Source organism: Falco punctatus (assembly GCF_963210335.1).
Source record: "Falco punctatus genome assembly, chromosome: 12".
Classification (NCBI taxonomy): Eukaryota; Metazoa; Chordata; class Aves; order Falconiformes; family Falconidae; genus Falco; species Falco punctatus.
In genome coordinates, this window is record NC_137592.1 from 20,762,154 (window position 1) to 20,774,430 (window position 12,277).

Here is a 12,277-nt window from a genome sequence, read left to right on the forward strand (position 1 = left end):
GCCAAAACTTCTAGATGCTTATAGCATCTTAAGTATAATCTTCCTTGACATCAGTCTGAAAAGTGAGTTAAAGTTCATAGAGATTAGAGTTCAAGGAAGCAAAGCAAACATAACACGGCAGGATTAGGGTGCCCGAGTGTTGGTGAAGCAGCTTAGAAGGGGAGTGGATCCAAATATGCCATTAAATGAGAGGGCTGTCAGTGTGTTCGTTATCCAGCAGCAGAACGGGAGCATCTCCAGAGGGCTCTGCCACTCTGAACCGTTTCTTAACACTCCAAACTGCAGCAGTGCCATGGAGCCTGCTTTAGCCACAGAACAAGACTGTGGTGCTATGGGTGACAGCAGCACCAGCCAGACAGGCTGTCCCCATACTTACAATTTCAGAATGCTCTAGAGGTGTCGGAGTGGTTTGTAGTGCCCAGTACACAGCCTGCACAAATGGACAGTCAGCAGTGATCCAGCCTTTCCTTCTCCCAGGCATTCAGCAGCGACTGAACCAAACCCAAACACAGTGGGAAGGGGAGCCACGTCCAGCTCTCCTTCCTTCCAAACATGTACAAGAAGAGGAGAGCAAGGAGAGACCATAAAAGAGAAAATATTTAACCATGCCTTAACTGTACACTTACAAATTGCAGGATGGAGTCTACTCCACTTGAAAAGGCCAATAAATAAATCCTGTGCTTACTAACAGGGAAAATAAACAATGGGGCAGGATTAACATCAGGCCCCTGCAAGCAGAACATGCCACATAACCACCTTATGGATTTTGGACTAAATGCATACCCTAAGGATCAAAGGCATTTAGTGTAACTTTTCTTAGATTCACTGTCTAAAAAGAGATTAAAATTCTAATAAAAATCTAGATTGAAAGAAATAAACCAAATACGGAGCCATTCATCAATATTGTAGCCTATAAATTTTCACTGCATCTGCCCCAGTAACTTACCTTATTGAAAAGGTAAAGTACGAGTAGTTTGTTCTTCCAATATGTGACTACTGGGCAGAGCAAACATCACAAACAAAAGAGTTTGATTAATATAATACAAGCAAATGCAGTGTCCAGAGAACTGGAACAGAAAGGACTGCTCAAAAGGATGAGTGATCCCTCAGTAATGGACAGTTGTACCCAGCTAACAAAATAAAATCATGTTCAGTGTCCTATTCTGCTATATCCTGCTAAATTACGGTTGGGCACTCTTTACTTCTTAGCTTCACAGAAATTCTTGTGAAATTTCTTTTTTTACTATTATTATACAGAATGTTCTTTTATGTGCCTAAGCAGAAGAAACTAGGAAAAGAGCCAGTTTCATCCCAAAGGTTATATGAACCACTTCCTCCACATTAATGAAACTATTGATTGAGATTACTGCAGAGCAAATCTCCAAAGCAATAACACAGCTAGCAAGCAGGGGGAAAAAAAACCCTACAAACAAATCAAGGAGTCATGATACTCCTCCAGGCTCACTGGGCTTTGGCTCTAGGGATGAAATTCTGGAGCTGTGAATTGCTAACTCGGTAGGAAGAGAATCAAGCCCCAAAATCAGGCCCTAATCCTTTTCCTCCCATTCTATTGCCCAAAGCAGTACAAACTAAGATTTATTTCCTGCTGGAGATTTTGTTCCTTACAAGACTATTAAGACACTTAAAGCCAAATGTCCTCATCACATAATACCTGTGCCAATTCTAGTACTTAAGGAACATCCCAGCTACACAAAGCAGACTTTGATTTGAGCATGTATCTTACAAACCACTGGCCACAGACAGTGCTTTGACCTGGTATCTAAGTTTTATCATCAATTAAATTAATAAAGAGTTTTAATTTCCATAAAGATCCCTCTGTTTAGCTTATAAGGAACACACAATATATATACACAAATAATGTATATTTGAAAAACCTTTGGTCTTGACACATTGGTAACAAGTGGCTGTAACTTAACAGGGTCCTAAAGCCCATGTAGATCTTTTATGTTAAGTTGAAATGGTAACAGCCACTCATCTGCTCATCTCCTATTGTATGAAACAGCTGTAAGCGTGTCTGCCTTCATGGGAAAGTGTCATGGTGTCACACTAATCTCCCAGAAAATGCATTCTGCATTTACAGTGTTTCATGAAAGTTTTGCATATGGTCTGCAGGGATCAAACCAGAACTCGGCTCCTAGTAAAATGCCCTCTCCAATAATTTCTGTTTTCAAGTAGACAGCACAGCCTTTTTATTTTTAAATCATCTTTTTTTTCCTTTTTTCTGACTGCTAGTGCAAAGCAAAGAAAAACACTTTATGTCCTTTCATTGCTGAGGCTTTGTATGTGTTATCAATACCTTTACAGTGAACTAAAGAATTGAGAAACTAAAGTGGGCTCTCAAATATGTATTTCAGTTAGACAAGGGAAAGGCTTTACAGTGGTATGTTGGAACTGAGGTGCATCTTGGACCTCCTCCTTTTTTGACTGAGATTCCTTGTGAGCCTGATTAAAGATGCCTCCTTCCTCAGTTCCCCCAGCAAAGGACTGCTTCCAGAGAGCATCCCCTCCTTGATACCAATGCAACTCACCCAGAAGGACCAGTAAATTTAACTCATCCTGCCAAGTAAGTCTAAACACCACAGAAGAACTTGAGTTTTGCTACTTGGAATCTGCGCAGGTCTCTTTAGGGAAAGGTAAGGGGGTGGGAAGAAAAAGATAATCCATTCTAATGCACACACTTGAAACAAAAACTAGTGTGTGGACCAAGAAGCATGGATCCACATAAATTCTGCCTTCCCCAAGACATATGAGGAAAATTAGGAGATAGAAACAGTTGCACTGAACAAACCTGTGAAGCAGCAGCCGTTACTTCTGTTCAGAAGCCCTTTGTATGATTCTCCTTCTGTGCAAAAAACATCCAGCTTATTTGGGGAAATTACTTCAGATGTTAGTAAGGAAGAGGATTCCGATTACATCCCATATTCACATAGAGGCCACCAGTTCTAGGTGCTACCAAATTAAGAACATTTGGTTTTGATATTAATACCAACCCACAAAGTTTAGATGGGCCAGTGCACTGGAGACTGCAATGCACTGTAACTTCTAGTATTTTTTTGTGGCCTTTGAGTCCTTTCACCTAGATTTCAGTTCAATCCTAAGTAGTTTTCTAGTGTTCCACTGCAATGACCAATACCTCATGTCTGTCTGTCCATGGCTTTTGAGTCTTCTTTCCTCATCCCCATTTCATCTACTTGTGCCTTTAACTATACTGCAGTTTCAAAAGTTCGTAATTTTTCAGTCTTTTGATTATTCAATAGCTACTGTAAAACAGGATGACAGTGTCAATGCAGAAATGTAGTTTCCTGCAAAAAGGGCCGAGTCACAAAGTTTGTACACAAAGACACTTTAATGCAAATCAAATAGTACTATGTTCCATTCTAAGGTGCTCCACATTCTTGAACACTCAACATTGAGCTTCCCAGTTTTACCATTCCATTGAGAAATTCACGTTTAGTCTAAACAATAGAATTTTTAAGACAGGTCTTTAATGCTTCTCTTTTTTATTTAATCAGTACTGTATTTCAATACCAGCTGTTAAACTTTATAAGTAACAGGAGCATATTCTGCAAATTTGTTGATCATTGTATAGTACAACCTCAAAACTCTTATCCAAAACCCATGTATTCCAAAATTACATTTCCTCCCTCAACATGCAACTTTTGAATAAAAAAGTCCTGACTTAGTCCAAAAAATCCCACTGTGCAAGTTATATAAACTCAGATCTCTTGACACCCACTCTGGCTTATGAAGACACAGGTTTATATAAAGGACCTTCAAAAGAAAATGAAAAATTAGTATTATTTTGCTGATATTTCCAGAGGATTCTAACACTTCCATTACTATAGCAGTACACATATATGAAGACACTGTGTCCACTATATCATACTACGCAATATATAGTATTTCTGAAGGACTATAATTGTTCTCTGCAAAAGGCTGTGGCTTGTTATGCTGTGAATATATCAGAAACTACTATGCAGCCATTCCATTTTATTTAAGCCTTCATACTTAGGAAAGTACCTGTGTTGAAATTATATTTATTAAAAAAAAATATCTTACTTTAGATTAATAAAAAGTGCACGTTCCAGTTCACCATTTACTGCTTGTTTGTTTCTCTTTTCAGTTTCAATACCCAGTTTTTCATAACATGCTGGGAAGTTTGGACTGCAGAAATGAAGGCTATATTTGCCCTTAATCAAAACACCAGTTTAAAAGACACTGGTTTATATCACCAACACATTTCAAGCAGTCTCAAGTATCTCAAAATCTCCTTTTTCCATCCTACAGAAACTAAACTTTCATTGCTAATTAGGGGCCTTTAAAATTAATCTGAAAACAATATACAAATTATTTCAAGAGAGCAGAATAGCTGTATAATTGAAATCAGCAACACAGACATTTTAAACATTAAAATAATCTGCCTACTATTTATATGAGACCTCTGGACACAAAAAGATGGTGCATTTTGCATGTTTTTCTAGCCCTGTATTTGCAAGAGGAGAGACTGATTTTCAGACAAATTTCTTATTTAGCTATCAGGAAAACAAATCATATTGCAAATGCAGTGCTGATGCTGCCTAGATTCTCTTGCTCACATCCACGCTAAGTACCAAACTTCTTGTCCTTGCTTCTGAGGTTTATATTTATACTCTTTGTCATTGTTGATGATCTATGTTAGCTAGTTATAAAATAATTATCTTGGGAAGCTTAATAAAAACAGTACTGAGCTCTGATTTGCTGTGGATATACTCTCACGGTTTATATAGGAATGTGTCATCTTTGCTTACAGCCAGTGGAAAAATCTTTTAACTTGACAGAAAGCATGGTATTACACATTGTGGTAAGGAGTGTCACAATTTCTACAAAAGATTAAATCTTTATGCCCAAACCCAGCAGGAACATGTCTTCAGCTAATCTTCCATCATCACTTCCAGTCGACATTCACAGGTAAATCCTGTATCCATCTCTGGAGAACATCTTGCAGGAAAGGTAACATGGAGAGAGAGCAGGTAAAGACAAAGGTGCGATACATGGCATGCAGTTTCTCTGCACTGTGTGCGTTTTAGGGGAGGGAAAGTCTCTGTGCAGCTGCATGCAAAACAGTTTAAAGACAGCGCAGAAGTTATTCCAGCGATCAGTCTCCGTGCCTTACCGCCCCAAGGGTTGACGCTGCAACCTGTGAAACGGCTGCCAGGCAGGGGCACAGCATTACTTCCAGCGTATTCAGATGAAGCACCTCACCTTGAAGCTGCAAAGGATTCTTCCTTACCTTAGCTATTTGATGCAAAAGATAATGGTATCAGGCAGCTGGCTGCGTTAACAGGGCCATGTTACCAGTCTCTCTCCTCGGAGGGAAAGAAGAAAAAATGACTTCACATCAGACTATTACGGATACTAATACTTTTGTCAAAAGCTGAAACACAGAGAGATTTTACAAAATACTGGCTAGACACTGTAGCACACTGACTAAAAGAAATGATCTGAGTACAAGCTTAATAAGGCATGGTAAAAAATCCACCACCTTACAGCTAATGACACTTTGAAAATGAGTCTGCCGTGTGCGATTTCACTGATGCCTGAGGGAGACAAACCTCCTTCTGTTCACGGTTTTCATACTTTCAGTCAAACAGATTGCTGAATAATCATGTTTTCTTTATTTTAATGGGTGAAGAAGCAATTATAGAAAAGGTGTTCCCATATGTCATAGTTAATAAAGGCAATTCTTACTAATAAGAATAGGTTGTCTCCACTCAGTTATCTGATGAAAAGCCCTCCTGGTGTGAGGAAAAAGCAGATCCTGTGGCTAGAAGAGACTCTTAGGGCTGCACACTTCATCAGCTACTGGAAAGAACTGTAAGCAGATGAATCCCAGGTCTTCTCCAATTGACTTCAAATCAGTGACATTCACTAGGGTGCTCAGGGTACTAGAAGCACTTCATGTCATAATCTCTCCTTCATATTCACCCTTTTCATACTGGTGAAGAACACTGAACAAGACCTGGATCCATCGCTCCAGAAAATCATCAGTAAGTCCCTTCAGGAGGTCAAGTCGCTTTCTTCTTTGAAGAAGCATCTGAGTCACTGTCTCAAGAGCTCAAATTCCTACATGGAGAGTATGGCTAGTTACAGACCAAGATCACAGATGCTCTTTCAGGCTGAAACCATAAATCGCATGGGGAGGGAAATAATTTTGGGGGAATCACTCAGAGGTATGAGATACCACTTAGATCTTTGTCTGATGACAGAGCTGAGGGCACATCCACAGCTGGATGAAAACCTGACATCTATATGACACCGTTAGAGCTACCTAATAAAGAGACAGGGGGGGGGGGGGGAAAAAGTCTTGAAGCTCATCTCGGCTGACTATGATGTGTTCAGTGTCTGACTACCTCTTACAAAGCCATACGGAAACCAAACCTATTGAAGGACACAACTTGCCTCAGATAATCAACATGTCCCAACGAGGTTTACACAGCAGTGCTACACACTGGTTGCCTCTTGATTTCAAAGTGGGACAGAGACTGTTCACCTGTAAGTACCTGAGTAGAAAAAAGACCTGCCTCTGTTGCCATTCCCACTTTCAGGGAGATGGACAGTTTCCTACAAGTAGTTTCAAAAGGCACATCATCTCTCCAGGGTAAGTATCCACCTGTAGCCTTACAATTATGGACTTCAAAGCATTCTGCAAGACACCTTTTTACCCAGATGTATCAAAATGTAGAAATTATTTTGTGGAGAGAAATTTCTATTAGGAAATACTCTATTTCTTCATGTTTTCCTAGGAATGGCGTTCTGCTGGTTTTCACTGTTCAGAATAGGCTTCAAGAAATGCAAAAAATACCCAAAAAAATCAGTTGATGCTTGCAAATATACAGACAATGGGACCAGTTCCTACACATGCAACTAGTCCAGCTGGATGTTCACTGCCACACATAATACTTTCCAGAATTTTACCCAAAGCTAATACGGCCAGCTTTTTGAACACTGGCAACTAATTATGGGCACTTCCTAATTCAGTGTAAGTTTCAGAACTGCTCAACTACTTCTTGTCCTCATTTCAGGGTCTCAATGCTCAACAGTTCACAAAAACAAATCCAAAGTGACTCAAGCCAATACTGGAAAATATGAACACCCAACATTTGCAGCTGTTTTTCAAAATGCAAGCCCCTTAAGGCTAAATCCCACTTTAAAGACACTGCAATAGTTTTGAAAGCTGTGTATTTTTGTATCAAGCCACTAGAAGGCATAGACAAGTAAAGGTGGATGGACTCTGCATCTACACCCCTTCAGTGCGGTCAGTGCAAACACTCCCTCCCTGACCAGCCAACGCTGATGACTGGGAATGGAGGGAATAGCAGGACAATCTGGGATAGGCCTGCACAGTGAACCAGAAGTAGCCCTTGCAGAGATGAGGGAGAACAAGGGCTGCTGTTGGATCCTGCCCAGAACACAGAACCCAGCCACAATCTGTCCGTACAGCATTTTTGTCTTGAAGATGTGGAAGGTCCTGTTGTATTCACAATTATACATGATTCTGACATGATTATGGTGCTGATGCTGTTATATCTTCAGTGCATGATAGTTCCTGGCTGTGTTCGTGCCTGCCTATTGTTCATGAGAGACTTTGCCTTTGCAATGATCGGAGAACAAGGTGTTCTGGAAGCTCTTTTCAGCTGTGATCTGGTGAACTTCTTACGGATTTTTCTGTAAGGAGGGAAGGAGGAAAGGAGGGAAAGAAGAAAGAGACAACAGAAGAGATAAATCTCAGTCTTTAACAGAAGACTGCTCAAGAGCCAATAACAAACATAACAAATACTCTTACCAGAGCAGGAAGGCTAGTTCATGGAAAAGTGACTTGCAGTCAACAAGAGTGAACCCTGTCCATCAACTGATGACTCACAGTTGTCTCCAACTAGTAACTGATAATTGCTTAGTGAAAAGTGAGTTGGTGTTAGACAATATTTGGACAATAACATTAAATTACATAAAATCTTGGGCCAGAATGCTCAAATGGTGCACTCTCACATTTCATATCAATACAGGAATGAAGAACCACAAAGGAAAGTACCTCACTAGCACCCAAGTACATGTGTTGCCTCTGTAAAAGTGATGGACCGGGAGCAATCGTTATTTGCACTGTATCAAGCCTGCGGATAATGCATGACCCCAATCTCTGTGCTTTTGGTATGAGTGCTTTTCAGATTCAGTAAATTCACTTTAATTTTAGACTCTTAGATGACAGGTGAAACATTAATTACAGGTGGCCATGCTGTTTGTATTGTAATCTTATACATCCAAGGATAGATAACTCTGAAGCAAAAAGCTTTGTTATGTTCCAACTAGACTGTCTCTCCACTATTATTAATCAATAACCACGATGCTGAGTGTATCCAGGGTAGACTATCAGAAAACACAGAAATGAGACACACAGAGTATGTCAACAACCACCTCCATTGGCAGAGTCCTGAACATTAGATGTTACTGGAAAATTACCTACTTTCTGAATTCACTCAAGTCCAGAATCCCAGCTTTTGTTTAGGTAGTTTTATAAATTACAGAGATTTTGAGCTTATGGAAATGAATTAAAGCAAACAGGGGCCTCTAACACGAAATGATACCAGGCTTTCTAATTCAAACTTTTCAAGTTGAAAATATGACCTGACTACAAACCAGAGGGTGCTGATGTGCCTACCTGCATCAGGGATCTGAGATGGTAACTCAAGAAGTGATTTGCCCCTTTCATCTTAGTGGACTGTTAACTCTGAAACTGAAAAATGGCGGCACGTGACACTGAAAATACAGGATCCGCTTAAAATAAATTCTATTGAATACTAAAATAATAATTTGCATGTTACGTTTCAAACACATATTTAGTTACTGGTTGAGTATTCCCCAGGAATGCGAGCTCCAGACAAGTTACCGGGACACAGAAGAGAACATAATCGAAAGCAAAACAAAAAGTCAAAAATCAGGAGAATATACTGTGCTCTTAGAGGTTAAAGGGAGCCTGAAAAAACATTTATTTTGGTTAATGTATTTAAAAGGTGCAGAGAAGCGTTCATTTTAGCTGCCTGAAAGATGGATGTCATGGGCATCTCATGGCCTGGAATACCAAATTGGGATTTAACATCATTCAGTAATATGTAGAACAAAAGAAAAGGAAAGGAATCACCAGAAAGTTAATTTGAGGTTTTTCATGTAATCCCACACAGACGCAAACTTACTGTTTGAGTACTGTCTCTACATAGTCATCTTAAATTAGGCCTAAGAAGATATTCAACTGATTGACAAGTTATTGCAGACCTTCCAGAATGGTAAGACCATAGAAGTGTAACCTGAGGCCGGTAGAAACGTGTATTTCTAAAATAATGAGACAACTAGGTTTATAAATTCATGCGAATAGACAACAGCCATCACCCACACTGATTATTAATAGGGATAATTCCAGCAAAAGCTTACAGAACCAGATCCCTTTTGATATATTAATTTGTAAAATGTTGTATTTATTTAGAGAACAGATGTGGTCAATAATCACTTGAGAAGCCCATGGTTTACAAAAATATTAGATAATTGGTTGCCCTTCTGAATTTTCAATATGGCAACTTCATGAACTGCCAAGGGGTTCCTACTAATGAAAGCAATTTGCAGCTGACACTAAATGTAAGGATAGTAAAGTATTTGTGATTAAAATTTGTGATTATTTTTTAAGGACAGCAAAGTCAAAAGATGTAGTTATTCTCATTAAATACTGGTTCAAAACTAGCATGAAAAAAGGCAGCACAAAAAAAGGGGAAGTCATCACATGATTACATCAAGCAAACCACAGAAAGAGTCAGCTCCTCAGTCTAAATGAAAGCAGCTTTATATAGACTGTCAGATGAACCAATCTGGTACGCACTCTAAAAAGACAATCCAGTAGTTCTATTTAAACAGGATTGTGAAAATGCTTCCAGAAATTAGCTTTCTGGGATATAGCCTTTCAGAAATAAAACTGGAAGAATGAAACTTTCCACTGACTTCATTAAATGTAATATTTAAACAACCATTTCACTAAAAGCCAGAGCTGTTCTTTTTACTGCAAAAAATACAGAGGGTGAGGGAACTGATTCTTTGCAATTAAGAATTTAGCACCTAAACAGTCAACCTTTTTGAGAGGCACTGATCAGCTTTTATAATTCTGTAGAGGTTTATTTTTAATACTTAAATATGCAGGTTGTAATAGTAGCTGATGAAAGGCAGGAAATTCAAAGATAAGCTTGTCGTCACCCTTTCACTTCAGGCACTTCTCCTCCCTCCCCCAACAATACTGTGAATTAAGGGCAGAGGCACCTTTAATGTTCAATTTCCTGCCCCTTTTTCAGTTAATACCAGCCATATGTTTTCATTACATAAAGCTTTTATTTGGTGATGGCAAGAAAATGGCTTTAACATCTGTAGCATTGGTAACATCCTTTGCAGTTGTTATGAAAGAGTAATTGCCATTTTCCCCCGCTTTCCCCTTTGACTTTTGCACTAGTCCTCGAAGTATGTGTTACAGACTTGATGAGAAATGTGAATTAAAAAGTATTTTAAAGCCTTCGCACTGTATTTCTAGCCCTCCTGAGACCTAAGGCATGAGAATGAATCAGACTTTTAATAGGTGATCAGTAAAGCCCACTGTGCTCATTTTTATGTCAAATGTGATGCACTACTGCTAATGTAGGCACAAGACAAATTCTTCATATCTGCATGATACTTCAATTATTAACTGCAGATAAAGGTACGCAAGACCCCTGGCACCTATTCAGGGAAATATGGAAATGTACACATGTACCACACACTATTAAGACCTACCTTCTATTGCAAGTTTCATACACATACCGGAACCTACTGGGTGGAAATAATAGTTAGGCTGTATGTGGTATTTATGGCATGCTTAATCAGGCAAACCATTTCAATTAACCTACCCTTTCTCAGGATCTACACGAATTCCATGTAACTAACCATCTGGTGAAGTTAAGTGCAATCCTATATAATCTGTTATGTCCAGATTTCTCAGGAATAGGATAACTGGTAACCAAATTCCTCAGTTCTAAAAGCTGACTCAAAGTTCCCTGCTTTAATTATTCCACACATTAAAATTGCAGGGATTTTTAAACTTGAATAAAATAAAGGTGATCTTCAGTTGATGTTAGTCAAGAATCTGGTTTTCAAGCCTTTTCTGATAGGAGTTAAAGGCATTACTTGCTTTAGCTCTGTTGATATCAGGCATATCTGTCTGTTTCTGCTTCTATATATAAACTGTTGTGCATCAGTCTTGCTTCCTCTGCATTAGTCTCAGAGTTGTGATGACTACAGTAGTGACTTTGGTCTATTCACTCAAACCAACAGTACTTAAAAAGTAACACTAAATAAATTCAACTTATTGCAGAAGTTTTTACTGTAAGAGAAATTAATTGCATGTAAAGGCCTACTGACATTGCAGCAGATGACAAACCTTGTTTTGAAAGAAACAAACATTTTCCTATGAAGGGGGATTGCCCCCAACACACAAACACACTTTTGAGAGGTCCACAACCCTTCTTCAATACCGAGGTCCAGAAGTGCTTTTGATGCTCTGTTTCCACTAAAAATATATTAAGGGCATAGTATTACGTTTCATGCTTTACATAAATTAGTTTTATATTTTTGCCTGAGTCTTTCTTAGACTGATGCCATTTGAGCAACACCCTCATATGCTAAGACCTAGTGATGCAGAATCGTATTATTACCAGCTGTTGCTGGTAGCGCAAGAAATATGCACAGGTCAGCAGCAGGCATAAGAGAACCCATTCCCTGGACAATCGTAGCTGAAATTCCACCTAATCTCTAGATCGGGGTGAAGTATTCTGGTATGACTTGCCAATTGTAAACAGCAACTTAAATGTGCCAGGCACACAAAATACTGCCAACCCTGGAAGGAGGTGGAATTTTAGACATTAATTACAGCAAGGCAGGATTTGGCATTCTGGCACGTTTCACATTAAACTTGCAGTCAGTGTAACCATTGAGACACCCAGAGAGAAAAAACAAACAAAAAAAATAAAGTCTTCTAGGTAAAGATCTGTCAAGTTTCTGCTGTTCCAGGGCAATGTAAATTTTGTGCAATGTAAATTTTCAGTGTAAGCTCAAGGCCAGTTAGCAAAAAAAAAAACAACAACCCTATTTAAAAATAACCGTAATTCCTTGGGGGTTATGAGACCCAATTGTCACTCATTCCTCTGAAGGCTCCTTGTAC

At 39.0% G+C, this 12,277-nt stretch overlaps 1 protein-coding gene across 1 annotated transcript in view; it reads right to left on the bottom strand.

Annotated features, from left to right (window-relative positions):
- Positions 1-6: 6 nt before the first annotated feature.
- The window catches only part of MTA3 (metastasis associated 1 family member 3), a 140,200-nt gene continuing 127,929 nt past the window's right edge, over positions 7-12,277 (bottom strand). Inside the window, exon 19 of the mRNA XM_080408572.1 lies at positions 7-7,725. Coding sequence (XP_080264698.1) covers positions 7,590-7,725 — 136 coding nt within the window. The 3' untranslated portion in view covers positions 7-7,589. The remainder of the gene's footprint in view (positions 7,726-12,277) is intronic.